Source organism: Microchirus variegatus, assembly GCF_963457635.1.
Source record: "Microchirus variegatus genome assembly, chromosome: 18".
NCBI lineage: Eukaryota > Metazoa > Chordata > Actinopteri > Pleuronectiformes > Soleidae > Microchirus > Microchirus variegatus.
In genome coordinates, this window is record NC_139819.1 from 7983044 (window position 1) to 7998939 (window position 15896).

Sequence of the window (15896 nt, forward strand, 5' to 3'; positions counted from 1 at the left end):
CTGTGCACGGCCCTGCTCACTGACAGCAAACCACTGGAGCTCGGTGTAGTTGCCTCACACTTAGCTTGTGTGTTTGTTTTCTGTACGTTAGCTACTACAACTTTATCAACGTTCCCTCCATGTTCGGACACGGTTCATATCGAGCCTGTTGTGTAAACTCGTTTTCCCCGCAGCGACAGTGAAGTCTCGTCGGACGGACGGACGGACGGACGGACGGCGTGTGTCAGGGATTGAATGTCATGACTGAGGTGTAAATGAAGCAGAGACACCGCAGACATGGAGACCTGCGTCATGTCTGCGCTGGACAGGCCCGCGGCGGAGCTGACCGTGACGGACATCTACGACATCGCGGCGCTCCTCGGACAGGACTTTGAGCGGATTATCGACAGGTTTGGGTGCGAGTGTCTGGTCGGGGTCGTGCCGAAGGTGGTGCGGGTGTTGGAGCAGCTGGAGGCGCTGGTGAGCCGCGGGGCCGCCGCACAGGAGGCCGAGGAGCTGCGGAGGGAACTGGAGAGACTGCGGCAGGAGCGGAGCGACAGATACGAGCAGGAAAGGAAGCACAAGAAGGTGTGTGTTTGTTCTCATATCAACATGGCTGTCTTTCTATGTGTGTGTGCGTTACCTCCTCATGACCTTTCTGACATAAATAGACACTGAGCTTAGTCCTCATGGAGACCAGGTTCTCGTGAAGCAGGCTCTCATTTCTGAGTAACTGGGTAATTCTGGGGCAAATATTAGGCATTAACTGGTTACTGATAAGGTTAGCGACTAAGTGGAAGTCAATGCAGCCAGTGTCCCAAAAAGAAACTATGTGCAACTCTGCGTGTGTGTGTGTGTGTGCTTGATGTTGACTCCAGTGCATAGTTTTTGTCGCCCCCTTGAGGAAGTCTGAGTAATTACCAAAACACTGCCAGTGCTTTTAAATGACATATGCCTTGGTGACCTTGCACCAGCCTCACTCCTTCACTTTCCAGTATGGTCAAACTGTGGCACTTGCAGTTTTTTAAGCACAAGAATCCACTTCTGATACTTATCATGTACCTCCCACTTCTTGGTATTTTCTTAACTAGTATTTATGTGACATTTTTTGTTCAAAAATAACGCCCGCACAATGATTATTATTATTATTATTATTCAGGAAGCGTGGCTGCCAATGTGTGCCAAACGGCCCCTCATCCATACATACATTCATCACATGTTTTTTTGAACTGTGGGAGGAAGCCAGAGAACCCGGAGAAACCTGACGCACACACTGGGAGAACATGCACACTCCTTGCAGCAAGGCTCTTGTTCCAACTGGGGCTCAAAGTTGTTCCAACCGGTTGTTCCAAACCCAGGAACTCAGGCCTTGTTGCTGCAAAGGCGAGGGTGCTAACTACACCAACCGTGGGCCCAATGATACAGTGTGACGTTCCCCTTCTCTTGTGTCTGTGTTCAGGAGTTGGAGCTGGTGGATGATGTGTGGAGAGGTGAAGTCCAGGACCTGCTCTCTCAAATCACTCAGCTTCAGGCAGAGAATAAGAAGCTCTTAGTGAGCATCTCCCGCAAAGAGTCCCCGGTCACGGAGGAAGACCTGCAGAAACAGGAGGGTGGGTCGTCTGACAAATCTAATATAATTGTATTTTAATGCATATTATGAACTTATATTTTTTATAGCTAAAATATAACAATATAGTATATAATAATAATGTAACAATTACTCTGTCCACACAGCATCTTTAGTAGTCTTCCCATACATGTGTTGTACTGTATCTTATTGAAGTGAATACATCAGTTTTGTCTTGGCTGAGCGTTTCAACACAGATCTCATATGTGTCCAGATTTGCGTACGTTACACTCATTATTTACCCCAGTTAGTCACAAGAAACCGTATAATGTAGACTTTACGGTGGATGGTAATGTGGTGACATGAGCGAGGCAGTCCGCTCTTATAAACAGGACAAGTATAAATGGACATCCTTTTATTACACTCTTGTTTTGTCTGTGTTTTTCCATTATATCCACAGGAATGTCAGAAAAAGAAAGACGAGTTATGAAGAAGCTGGAGGGCATGGTGGATAAGCAGAGGGATGAAATCCGGGCTAAAGACCATGAGCTAACACTAAGAAACGAGGATATTGAGGCAGTGAGGATTTGGCTTGCTTACATCACAGATAAATTGTCCCCCCTGAAAGAATATTAGTTTTCATGTTTTCTACAGTATGTCCTCTCTCAACTACAGTTCCAGATGCAGCAGCAGCGGCTGATAATGATCAACCAGGACCTTCGTCGCAGAATGGGAGTGATGGAAGCCCAGGGTAAGGCACTGATCCAGCAGAGGGCTGAGCTGGAGGCTGCAGCCCAGGCACAGCAGCAGGAGGTCGAGGCTCTGCAGCTGGAGATCGCAAGGCTGAAAAAGGAGCTCCAGGAGTGGGAGCTGGAGAGAGAGCTCACTGAGATAGAAGAGTCCTCTGGGATGTGTTCGCCTGCAACATCATCATCACAAACAATGGTACTACGAACAAAGGCTTTGCTGCTGGTTGAGGTTGATAAGGTTTTGTTGCATTTGCAGTGAGTGACCGTCTTGTGTTAACTCTAGATCTCGGAAAAAGCTGACACTATGAAACCAAATTCAGTGTGGATGGAGTGTGGAGGTGATCCTGGATTCTTGGCAAACTGCTTTGAGCATGACAAGGCTCCTTCCGTCGTTCTCCCAGGGCCGTCTAACGGAGAAAATACTGAAGAGGGTGAAAAAGTCGAGGACACGACAGCTTTGTTACTGGTAACATCTCCTTAAGCTCGCTCACTGTGATTATAGCAGAGGCCTGTTCAAATACTATATCTAGCACAGCATGCCATGTCTTCACTGGTGTGTCTTGGTAGCCTAATGCAGAATTTCTCAGCTTCCTCTTTATTTGTTGGTCTCATTATGTCCCTCTGTTTTGCCCATAGAGGGAGCCAGCTGATACGGAGCTAGAGGAGGAGACAGACAGCCTGGAGCAGGAGTCAGACAAACCTCGCTTTACTCTCCAGGAGTTACAGGACGTCCTGCAGGAGAAGAACGAACTCAAGGCACAGGTCTTTGTGCTGCAGGAAGAGCTGGCTTATTACAAAAGGTCTGTTTGTCTCAGCAGATGTCAGAGTTTAACATGTTTAACCAAATGATGGTGCAAACAGTAACACACACCTATTCAATATCCCTCTGCAGTGAGTCTGAGGATGACACCAGCTCTCTTGATTTCTCTCCATCTCTTCCACCTCCATCTTCTCCACCATGCATCAATTCCACTGATCAGCCTGAATCAGGAATACGGCGCTTGTGAGTTGACATTAACACACTTTTCTTACAGTTTAATAAACTTAACTGTTTTTTACAGGCTTGAATAATACACATATCACCACTCGGTGTATTTACATGCATGTTAAAGTCTGATTTTAGTCAGACTAAGACAATAGTTTGGTTTTCTGAGTGTCATGTAAACATGTTAGTCCGAGTACAATCGAGCTAGTCTTAGTCGGACTAACATACACAGAAGCACTAGCTTATAGCTTAGCTCTGCATGTTTCCTCGGACTCAGCAAGTTGTCCAATTGCCTGTTTTAGTCAGACTACGGCCTTAGTTCGATTAAACTGTGCATGTAAACTACTGAATGACCCCACTGTGGTTGACAAGATCACAAAAATATGTCTCCCTAACTCTGATTTTCTCTCATGTGTCACCACTGTGGACAGGATCTTCACTGCCATAATGCCAATGGTGGCGGCCGGCTTGATCACAGATGATCCAACATTGATGCCAATCCGAAGACTTGTTTCCTTTGTATGACTTTATCTTTTTTTGACCAGCCAAAAATTGCTTCATTCTTACAGGTAAAAAAGTAAAAGTAATGAATTATATACATATTAATATATTTTGGTCAAATTTTTAGCTAACGTGGCAAAATGAAACTAAACGTGGACAGTCTTACAAGGGTTAAAAAGTCTCAGGGTTTTGTGGCTGCTTAAAAAATGACCATCTGTGCCTGCTCGAGTTTAAGTAGAACTTACTACCGGATGAGTTCTCTTCTTTGCTTTTATTAGTACAGAATTTATGTCACTGTGCTTTATATTGTATTTGCCTATCAGTATTGCACTGGTAGCACTGCCGTAAAAGGCACTTTTAAGTTCCTTAGTATTTGCTGAATTTTAACATCGTGTCAGAAAAAGGAACTGGGACTTTCAGTGTAATATGTGGCTCTATGTGATGTTAAGTTATACCTGATGGCATATTATTGTGAGGGTGTTTATGGACATCATTTTGGCTGAGAAAGTCTCTCTCTTGACAAATTTTGGAATTAAAATGTTACTTTTTCTAGTTGGATCAATAGGGAAAAAGAAGGTTAAAGGTCCAGTGTGTAAGAATTTGCGCCATCTTGCGGTGAGACTGTGGATTGCCACAAATGTCAGACTCTTGCCCTTACTTTCCCGAGCATGTCAGGAAACTACTGTGGCCTTTTCGTACCAGCAAAACATTACATTCATCTTTGTTTGTGTGAAAGTGTGAACTGCACCCTCTCACTCTGACAGGTTTTAACATTTGAGGGTCACAGGAAAGACTTGTTCTGCTGATGCTAGGAAAACCAAAGCAATATACACCAAATACTAACATGCTTCTATGTATTCAATTTCTGTCAATATACCTTTTTAAGTTTACACACTGGACCTTTAAGTCTGATTTTATGGTGCCTCTGTTAACCTCTATGCAAATATTTGTTGTGATTAACATATTAATAAAGTTTTATTTTTCTTAGTTATTTGTGTTGTGGTTGTTAAGTACCTGTGTATCAAACACTAAATGTAAATGTCTTATTGCATTATACACACATGGAGTCCCTCAACCAAATAATTTAAAATAAATTAAATAAAATATGAAATAATAATAACAAATAAGTGTACATATTAAAAGAAAACATAACAGAATGTATAAATAAATGCAGAGCTGGCTCAAGACATAGGTGCCACAACGCGTAGGTCCGGCCCTGAATAAATGTACAAAAACATCTGAAAAACAAAGGTTCCATATATCTGTCAAGTAAAACAACGGACAGTAAAAATAAATGCTGTGGAATTTTGCATACAGACAAGTATTAACTAAATAATAAGTGCAAATGCTACATATATATCAGGTAAGTAACAAAGAGAAAGTGAATAAAGCAAAATCACGTGGTTTCTCACCTGATTCCCGAGACGCTCGATTGGCCGGAAGTGAAAAACTTGAGCGCTGCTGTCACAGTGCTCTTGGTCCATAGACGATCTTTGTACTCACCTGTCGCTAGGATACTTTGCCCTCCTCTGCCGCTCGCTGAGTCACGCCATTGGCGGCTGAGTGATGGGGGAAGTGCTGCTCCTCTGGAAGTTGGTTACCTTCTCCCAGTGAAAAAGTCTCAATCTGCGGCTCTAAAACAAGACTCGTTGCTAGTCGCTGGCGGGAGAAAGTGAAGTTAACTGGGTTAACTTTGTGTTTCGGAGTCGCCTCCTCGTTCACCGTGATGGATTTCGGCGAGGAGTCGTCGTCTCCCGCTCTGGCTTTCGAGAAAGAAGCGTTTGAGCTCACGGTTGAAGATGTTTATGACATCTCGTACGTGATCGGACGGGATTTGTTGAAGATTAGCAGCACTGGGGACGAAGTGTCGGACCTGCAGTTCAGGATAGTCCGCGTTTTGGAGATGTTTGAAACTCTGGTCAACAAATACAACTTGTCTCTGGAGGAGCTGAAAATGGAGCGGGACAACCTGAAGAGTGAACTGGACAGGATCGTGAAGGAGAGCTCCTCCGGACAGAGCACGGTGAGTGTGCACGGCCGCATCCACTCATTTTAGGGCCAGAGACAAACACAGGGATGGGGCCATTGTCATCGTCGGAAGTTGGAATTTCCGACTTCAGGGGACGTTTCTGTCACACAACTGAAATGTCACTGCGGCTTCACTGCACTGGAAATATGCTTACTCTTTTTTTTTTTTTTTTTGCACTATCCATATTTATATTAATCTTTAACCCTTCTGTTACCATCCTGACAACAGTTACATTTGGAATGCGTACTTCTCCTTACCATAGATGACATTTCAAATAATTTCAAAATAAAGGTGTTTGTTTTGATATGGATAAATAAATAGTTCACAATATAATCATATTGATAATGCAAAACAAATGTATTTCTAAAAACAAAAACATACATTCATTATAACTTGATTTATGAACTATAAAAAAAATCTTACACCAACACACGAGCTAAATGGATATTCTATATAAAAAAAACTTGACCAAGTAATGTCACATATAATCACAATCGTTATTTTTAATTTGTTCCACTTTTTACTGGAACTTAATGCTCTCATGTTGTAACTGTGTGTTATATTATTTACACTATTTCCATTTTGTGTGTTTTTTTGTTTTTGTTTTGTTTTTTACACAATAACTTTCATTTCAACACATGTATTCAAGATCCTTTCAAAATAAAGTTCCGGATTTACAAGTAGTATTATTTTTTGACAGCAATATAATAAAATAAAAGCACATTCTTAATGACAAAGACGTAAATTGCAAGTGGCGTTGCTTACAACCACAATAATACATGGGAAGCAGCAACAATATACAACTATATCAACAGCTATTATTTATTATTTAAGTCCCAGAGTTGCACCTCCTTATTTTTCTGTGGTGACTTTAAATTATGCGACACCCACTGATGAACAAAATGAGTGGATGGAAATACACAGAAAATGCACATTTTCTTTTACCATATTTGCAAATACATTGTTGTAAAGACTTTTTATTGGAAACTAGTTTTATTTTAACACATTAAAACAATAATGTGTACGACATTTATAACAGGAACATGTAATGACCACTTTTAACATCTACTTCAATAAACCAAAAATGGATCAGGAATGGATGTTTTAAATATGTTTTTTTCTGTCTGCCTCTAAGCAAACAGCGGGACCCAATCAGCTGGTGGTGGACCTGACCGACCCAAACAGGCCGAGGTTCACCATGCAGGAGCTGAAGGAGGTTCTGCAGGAGAGGAACCAGCTGAAGGCTCAGCTCATGGTGGCTTCAGAGGAGCTGCAGCTCTACAAGAGGTGAGCGACCAAATTCTTGGATAGCATGGATTCATGGCGTGCTTTGCGACCCCTTTTTTGTTCTTGAGACAATGGAATGGTGTTGCTTTTGGGAAAGTACGCATATAGTATTGGCGCAGTCTTGTACAGCACCAAATAAAGTTTTTTTTTTTACATATTTCCTGTCCCCACTGGACTTCACATGGACTATGTGAATGAATTTGTGTGGATTACGAGTCAAATTTAGGATATACAATACAACCTAGTCCGACATTAAAATCAGGCAAATCAGTCACTCACACAGCGACTATAATGTATATTATCACTACTTTGCTCTGCAGTGGGATTCTACCACAGGCTGATCCGCCCATGGTGGAAGTAGATCTGGAGACACCAGCAGTGACGGAGCACAGTCCGCCGCCACCGCCAGCGAACGGTGCAAAAGAAGAGAAGACAAGCATAGGAAAACTGTGAGTAATAACAGAGTGAAGTACAGAGCCCCTAAAGGGACATTGAGGAGAAAAAAAAAATCTCGCAAAGTTTTGCCAATGCCTCCTCACCGCAGCCCTCAAGGGTTATGGCTGTCAAATATCCTAACACTGTAACAGTCCCACAAGTACTACATATATAAAGATAATACATATATTATATATTGTATAGATACCAATTTATTTATAGTATTGGAAGAAAAGTATTATCTATATATATGTAGTACTTGTGGGACTGTTACAGTGTTAGGAGATTTGGCAGCCATAACTCTTGAGGGCTGCGGTGAGGAGGCATTGGCAAAACTTTGCGAGATAGCGCAAACATTTCTTTTTTTCCTCCATGTCCCTTTAGGGTCTCCGTAGCGAAGGACGTAATCTGAGAAAATTAAAACATTTGTTTAGCTGCACAGCGATGGCAAGGTTTCAAGAAAAACTTGCAGCAGCAGCCACATGATGCCGAAGTGAGCTCAGAGACGGATTGTTCTCACAGTCCGTGTCCTAATGATTTACTTGTGACCAAATGAGTTCGTGCTGATGCTGTGGATGTTTCTGCGAGTGCTGAATGAGGGGGAGAAAGACAGAATTTGGAGATTGGTTTATAGTTTGTCTGCCAGGCTGTTGTCAGTAATTACAGTCTGCCTTGACGCATCGTTTATTTCTTTTCGTCAGTTTTCTGTTCCATGTTCATCCACCGGCAAACCCATTTAAACTAACTCTGGGCCTTTTCTTTTCTTAGGTTTTCATTCAGGCGAAAATAAGGACAAAAACCTTTCACTGATGTAGAAGACAAACAGGATTTGTCGGGACAATTTTCTCATCAGTCAAACACTCCTATATATTGACTCTTTTTTACACTTCTTAATCTAACAAGCACTGTATTTTGAACTGGTTATTATCGCCTTAAAATGTTTTATAGTAATCGAGTTTGGTACAAATGTATATTTTGCATAAAAGTTTTGATGAAGTAATCAAATTGAAACTGGAAAAGTATTATCTAGTTGCTGATGGCAATTACAGCGGATGCATTCACTTTTTAAATGAAGTTACGTGTCTATTTTTGGGCTTGAAATTAAGTCTTCATGTAATTTAGAACACACCTCACTCTAACTCTTGAAGAGCCACATCCCAAAATCATAATAATTTGTTATTCAAGTCCATGTTGTTGCAAAGAAGTCTTTTCCATAACAGTCGTCAACTCAGCCCGCTTGCACTTAGCTGAGCTAATTTAATATTTGTCGTCCACCTACATAATGCATGTTTTTATAACTCTGGCACACAATATACTCTGTTAATGAAAGTTCATAACGTTTCCTTCCATTACTGTTGATAACGACAGCTGGAATGAGCTGAACTGTTTTATTCTTCAAATTTACAGCACGGGTAATAATGTACAATTAGCGGAATTGAATATCACAGTTATAGTCATTAGAAAAGGAAACTTGTAACTCTCCAGAGGGGAAATCCTCTTCCAATATTACATCTGCTATATATAGATAAGAAAAATATAAAAAGGGGTTATAAAAGCTGTTGCAAAAAAATACATGTTTCACAAGTTGAAGCTTTAGCGTCCATTTAAAACTTTTTTTATCCTAATTAAAAAAACAATGTTGTGGACCGCTCAGCTACAGCATCTTTTTACAAAAAACAGTGAGCACCAATTCATCTGAAATACAAAACCCTTTTAGTGTTTGAGCCAAGGGTGAGCCGTGATGGAGGCTTTACTCCGGTCGCCGTAGTCGTACAGCAGCTCCTCCTCTGCCCTGATGCCTTTGGAGGCCACCAGGATCAGATGTGGACTCCCGTCGATGGCGTGAAGCCTCGTCTGGCAGTTGCCGTTTTTACTGTGGTTAACGAGTCTTCCGAGCCGACTGGTTTCCCTTGTGGCATCCACGCTGTAATTTAATCAAAAAATACAAATTAAACTTAAAACAACACAAGACGGGCAGACAAAAAGCCTAGAAATTATTTTACAAGAAGAGACCGACCAGGTCTAAAACCTCTGTGTTTTTTTTTGACCATTTGTTTAAAAACAAATGTTTTGTCAAAGGAAGAACGCATTATTGACAGTATTTTTTATTAGGGCTGCAACTAATGATTACTGATTATTTTCATGAGTGATTATTCTGTTGATTATTTTCTTATTGATCGAGTACTGATGGGTTTTTACAAGACCAGGAAATTATGATGTTTTTGAATGTATTGTTGATATAGTTTTAATGATTTATTTTTACGAAGCAAATAAATCAGAATATATTCACATTTAACTCGTAAATCTATTCTCAAAATAGTTGACGATTAATTTAATAATTTAGTTATAACTACAGTTAATCTCGATGAATAGCACTTTGATTTTTTTTTTGGTCTGAAACCTCTTTTTAAAATGCAAATGTAGTAGTAATGTGTGGACTTTGTCCGTGTCCATGAGAGAGGTTCGGCTCTGGATTATAAGCAATTTCCATCCATACTTAATCCTGTAATAGTATATCACATTTGCTAGTGTAAACAGAAAGTTGATTTGATTCTGTCCTCTATAGTTGTTTTAATTTCAAAAAGGATTTCTATTTTAGGACTGGAATTGAAGTCAAAGTAAGTATGGAAATGAATGAAAAGAAAATGACAAAATGAAAAGTAGATGAAGGCAACTACATCATCCAGACCAAAAGAAACGGCCTTGGAGTTTTCAAACTGAATTGGAGCTGGCAGCATTTTCAAATTTCTGTTTACAGAATGCAGAATGTATGCATTTTTAAAATTTGGTGTGGATGTTGCCTCCAGATCCATAAATCCCGTCAAAATTAATGATTTCCAAACGTCATAATGATGACCTTTTAAACTTACCAGTATGTTTTAGTTTGATATTGGAAGTAGTACATGTAACAGCCCGTTAAAGGGTCCTCAGCGTACTGGGCCTCTCTTGATTTGGCCTCGGCTAGCTCCAGCAGGTCTCCGTGGTACTCCACCACAAACTCTCCTTTTTTGAAGTCTTTGACAGCAAACACCCCTCTTCCTTTTCCTTCTATGTGTTTCACCTGTTAACAGTTAAAACATCACATTTGTGTAAAGCTTCACATGTCACAAATACTTGTGTGTGTGTGTGTTCCGTTTAAAGTACGTTTTTTCAACTTTAAAAAAACAACAACATTCAAATCATTAAATGTCACCTGCAGTCCTTCTTCAGTGCCGTTCTTTATCAGGTCGTCAAGGTGTTTGTGTTCTTCGCTCTGTTGAGTTTAAATAATTGGATGTAGTTGCATAATCTTGATAGGATTTTCACACAGAAAAGACAAATGTATGCATTTTTTCCTCTTTTCACAAACCTTAAGTTCTGCCACAGTTTTCCTGTTACTTCTTCGGATTGGAAAATAGTCTGTGACCTTTCTGTTTTGGGAAGCTTTATTATCTGTCCTGAAAACAGACATTATGAGTAATGAGATTAGGACTATCTGTACTTTTCTTTTTCTTTTTTTTTTGCTTTGTGCACTCACTTTTTTGCTTTGTGAGCAGTTTTGCTGCGAGGTTTGGACGCTGAGACTTTGCCGTCTGCTGCAGGCCTGACCTGATTTGTGTAAGTGCTCGTCTCTTTGTGACCGGGCTGGTCAGTGAGTTGCTCTCTGGTCCCATGACTGTGACAAGGCATTTCAACCTTCTGCTCTTTGGACTCGCAACGTTCACGTTTCACTTCTTTAGGTGCATCTAAAAAAATGAGGAAGATGCACAGAATGACTTTAGCAGCTGTTCCCACCTCCCAGGTCTTAATCTAGAGATTGACATTTCTCAAAAACAAAGAGAAGTTGTGTCTTAAGAGAGTAAACACTGTTGCCATTCATATGATTTTTTTTCCTGTGGAACACAAGAGTAGACAGAAGAAGGTGATAACATGAATTAGAAATGGCCACAAAACGGTCGCTTCAAATGAGTTTTGTACTAGTTTTTAAAAGGACATTCACCTTTTTTCATCTTTGACGCGTCAGGATGAGCCACAGGTTCAGATTCATTACCTTCCTGGATCAACATGCTCGAACTGTCACTCAGAGGGGATCGAGGTTTACGCGGACTCCGTAGACACTGGATTATCGATTGTACTTTACCAACGCAATCCTGAAAAAAAAGACAAAAAAGATTGATGAATTGATGAAACAGTAAACTGGACCAAATCCCTGAGGATGAATATGACTGCAAGACTCTTAACTGCTGAGAAAGCAGACTGTTAACTGGCAGTCTCCATTGTAACAAGATTACCTCCGACTTTATTAATTAAACAGGTGATCCAGTACTTCAATTTCTCTATGTAAAGCATTGTTTAAGTATGGTTTCTCTGGCTGAATTAACAAGTTCTGCCCACCAAGTTAAGCAAGTAATGTTTTATTTATGTTTATAATTTTTTTTTTTAAGCACAATCATGCACCAAAATGTGACATGGGCTTACCAGACACTCATACGAGAAACAAATGCTGCAGCAAATACACATCCAGTTTCTTCTAATGTTAGAAAGCATAGAACTCAAAGTTGACTAGATCTAACTCTGGTCTGTATAATGTCAGAAATTGTTATTGGTGAGAAATTGGTGATTGCGTTTACCAAACCTTGAAATTACGTTCTTCAACGTCTCGTTTTGTCCACAAACAATGATTCAGTCTAAATAACTTCTTTCTTATAAAAAGGAGCAAAGAAACCAGAAGTATTCACATTTAAGAAAACCCTGACCAAATTGATTAATTTATTATCACAATAGTTGATCCATGTCGTCTTTGCAGCTCTATTTGAGAGCTCATTTGCCCAAGAACAATTTCCATATGACATAATGTCAAAAATCGTACTCGTACTATACTTCAGTGCAAGGATGAAAACGTGTTGCATTTTAAAATGAGCAAAGATCATGGATTAAAAAGCAGCCGCCGCTATTTGCAACGTATAAAAAGAAACTAATGTCCACTATAGTCAAACTATTGTCAAATCAGTCCAGACAATGCTGATTAAATCCATCAGCTCCACATGACTCTGTCCGTGTTTCTCGACATAATAATGTTTTGTTCTGTCTGTGGGAACAGAGAGTAATGCATTTTATATCACTACTGATGGAGGGTTAGGGTAGAAGCAAAACAGCTATGTTGTCCTTTCAGAAAGCTCATAGCAGTGTTTAGCGATACAAGTTGCACAGTGCAGCTTTAATAGTTCAGTCCTGGTTTAGTTGTGTTAGTGTTAGTGTATGCTGCTCACTAGTTTATACAGTGGTCAACATAAGGCTCAGCTCTGTGCTGTTCACATTGGTATATTGTCTCCACAGGTGTATATTAATCTTTAATTAGTGAGGGTCATTCAGGACTAGTGTTGGCAACTTTGACGACAAACAGCAGGAAGCGTCCTGTAATTTATGAATTATAATGAGTGACTTCCATCAAACGTTTCCTGTCCTCCGTGTTGAATATGTTGATTTTTTATAACAACATAGACGCTTCTGGGCGGTAAAAACACCGACAATAAGACGTCACGTACCTTGTTGTTAGTCGTCGGCTTGTTTTCCTTTGTCTCTGAAGTCTGTGTAGCGACTTTATGTTCAACAGCAGCGTCGTCAGTTCTCTGTGCGTTTTTCTTCCCTTTAAAAACGTCGAAATTAAAACACACACGTAAATAAGCTGCTCTGTAATTCATGCAACACTATTCAAAGCCACCTTTATTTTGTAAACACCTTTAATTGTAGTCGTCCAATTACGCAGGGTAACAACAGCTGTTACAGCTGCGCTACATATTAATACAGTAAAATACATGACGTCACTGTTAGAGAACGCGTGCATTGCACACGTTTTTCTTTGTTGTTTTTTTTTTACCTTTTGCCATGTCCGGGTGTTCAGTCGTTGGTGATAAAGTCTGTTATTCCGTGTCGCCTCGTCTCAAAAGTCACTATTTTCCTCAACGACTCACATCGGTGCAGCACCGCTGAGTGGAGCGGTGAGAACGTGGTCGATTTAAAAAACGTACTGCTGCGCTCATTGGCTGAATTGGTCCACACGAGGGGCGGGGCACGAGCGTGGATGGATGTGTTTACGTCGCCGCCATATTGGGCCGGGCAACGTAATCGAACAACAGTAAACAGAGAAGTTTAAGCGTCTCAAACACAACTTATTATTACTGGATAAATTCATTCTTTTCTCCATAAAAGAGACTCTGTTTATGAAAGAGTTTAATGTTCAAAGGTCAGCAGATACACAGATCATCACCAAATGATAGTTGAAGAAAACTAAATTATTAAAAGATAATCATTTCCAGGTTTTGACGTTCCGCGTCCCTAGAGCCAGCTTCTGCTGCAGAGGGTGGGACCGCCAAGGTCCCCGCCTTCGGCTGCCACCCAAGTCGCATTGCACCCGACCTCCATGGCCCCTCCCACAGGTGGTGAGCCCATGTGAAGGGGGACCCACGTTGCCTCTTTGAGCTCTGCCCAGCAGGGCCCCATGGGTGCAAGCCCGACCACCAGATGCTCGCCATCGTGCCCCTACCCCAGGCCGGTGACCCGCTTCCGGCCGAGGAAACATGTGATCCAATTAAATTTTCCTTCATAGAGGTCTTTGAACTGCTCTTTGTCCGGTCCCTCACCTAGGATCTGTTTGCCTTGGGTGACCCTACCAGGGGCATGAAGCCCCCGACAAATGAGCTCCTCAGGATCATTGGGACACGCAAACCCCTCCACCACATTAAGGTGGCGGCTCCTTGGAGGTTTTGCTAATACAAATCAACATTTTCTGACATTTTATGGCCCAAACAAATAATTGATTAAACAAAAAAAGAATCGACAGAGTAACCGCTTATTAAAATGACTGTTTTCCTCTCTTCTTGTATCCTGTAACACCACTTTGCATGATGAAGGTATATAAAAGAAAGACCAATGACCATTCCAAGTTATGTTACTCTATCTTTAACAAAGTGCATGACTGTTCAAATATTTCTATATTTAAACGGTGTCATTCCCATGTTTGGAGTCTGTGACCAGTGCTTCTTTAAACAGTCTCTTTCTCTCCAGATTCTCGTGTGCTTTCTTCTTCTTCTCTTGTTTCCTCAGCACAGACTCTTTCTTTTTTAGAAGAACTTCACTGAGTTCTCCTTTATCTGCAACATCCAGTTTCTCTCTCATAATACCTCGGGCACGCTTTCGATTTATCTCCACGGATCTGGTTTGATGGCACTGAAAAGGACATAAAACCAAAGATTAAGGAGACATAGTCGTCATATGATAATCATAATTTATTGTCCATAGATGTGGAATTTGAATTTGGCTTGACGGGGCCAGTTTCATAACACTTCACATTAATCACAATGAAAGGATAAAAACAAAAACATAGAAAAAGACATATTTACCTTAACTACTATCCCAGTGGGGATGTGCTTGAGCACCACACAGTTGCTGGTTTTGTTGGTGGCCTGACCCCCGGGTCCAGATCCTCTCACAAACTGCTCGTCGAGCTCGTCCTCATTTAGGACAGGCAGGTCCAACAGGTCCTTTTTACCCGCCGCACAAACATGGGTCAGTCCAGCAGGGGGCGCTCTGAGAAAAGGAGGAGTCATACCGGGACAGCTTCCATTCCTCAACGCAAGAGGCCAGGATTCATGAAACACAAATCTGAAGGACGTGAAAAGCCGTGACATCTTTTTAAGTCGACGAAATAGAGTCGAGTGTAAAAGACAGAGAAAAAGACCGCTGGCATTACATCGGTCTGTATTTCGCCAAACAGAGACGACTATTCCCCCAAATAATTACATCTTGACATGCAACGCTGACATTTATATATGTTTTTCTTGTCGTTTTCTACACTTCCGGCCTGTCAGCCAATCAACACACGCTGTTTTTCTTCATGGCTAAAGTTACAGGCTTGTATTTACTCTCTGTTGCCACCGTGTGTCAGAAAAAAATGCAAGTAGGAACTGAACTTAAAATTGCAACTTTTAACATTTGAATATACTTTCCAGCGGATGTTATACACTGTCTATTACACTGTCTGTGAAGTTTATTTTATTTATTTTCTTTTCTTTTTTTTGCCAGATTTATATTATTATTGTGTTATGGATATAATTTGATAAGGCAAGAGTATTTATATAGCACATTCCAACAAGGCAAAAAAAGTGCTTTACAATAAAAATAAAGAGAAATACATGATTATTAAAGATATACAACACAATAAAAAACAACAACATTTAAATAGAGAGGTAAAAGATATACTGTGTTTCTGTGTAGATTTAACCTAAACATTCACATCAATCTCCACCCATTTGTTTACATGTAAACACAGATACAATGACAGTAATTGAAACAATATTTGGAGTCTTAGTTGCACAAAGACAAATG

At 40.6% G+C, this 15896-nt stretch overlaps 3 protein-coding genes across 3 annotated transcripts; 2 read left to right on the forward strand and 1 right to left on the reverse strand.

Annotated features, from left to right (window-relative positions):
- Window positions 1–49: 49 nt before the first annotated feature.
- Window positions 50–4736, forward strand: LOC310940018 (RILP-like protein 1). Its single transcript, XM_083904931.1, has 8 exons — window positions 50–567; window positions 1439–1589; window positions 2007–2125; window positions 2222–2491; window positions 2579–2761; window positions 2932–3095; window positions 3188–3298; window positions 3712–4736. Exons 1-8 carry the CDS (start codon window positions 277–279, stop codon window positions 3803–3805), a joined length of 1383 nt encoding a protein of 460 aa, XP_083761057.1. The 5' UTR covers window positions 50–276; the 3' UTR covers window positions 3806–4736.
- A 771-nt stretch (window positions 4737–5507) lies between these two features.
- On the forward strand, window positions 5508–8433 carry rilpl2 (Rab interacting lysosomal protein-like 2; the record flags this gene model as incomplete). The annotated part of the gene is made up of 4 exons (XM_083904763.1): window positions 5508–5804; window positions 6946–7097; window positions 7418–7546; window positions 8301–8433. 4 exons carry the CDS (start codon window positions 5508–5510, stop codon window positions 8320–8322), a joined length of 600 nt encoding a protein of 199 aa, XP_083760889.1. The 3' UTR covers window positions 8323–8433.
- Window positions 8434–9245: 812 nt separating this feature from the next.
- Window positions 9246–14044, reverse strand: kmt5ab (lysine methyltransferase 5Ab; the record flags this gene model as incomplete). The annotated part of the gene is made up of 8 exons (XM_083905146.1): window positions 9246–9456; window positions 10403–10593; window positions 10726–10785; window positions 10882–10969; window positions 11050–11257; window positions 11512–11662; window positions 13058–13158; window positions 13978–14044. The coding sequence occupies 8 exons, from the start codon at window positions 14042–14044 to the stop codon at window positions 9246–9248; spliced, it is 1077 nt and encodes a 358-aa protein (XP_083761272.1).
- Between the last annotated feature and the right edge of the window lie 1852 nt (window positions 14045–15896).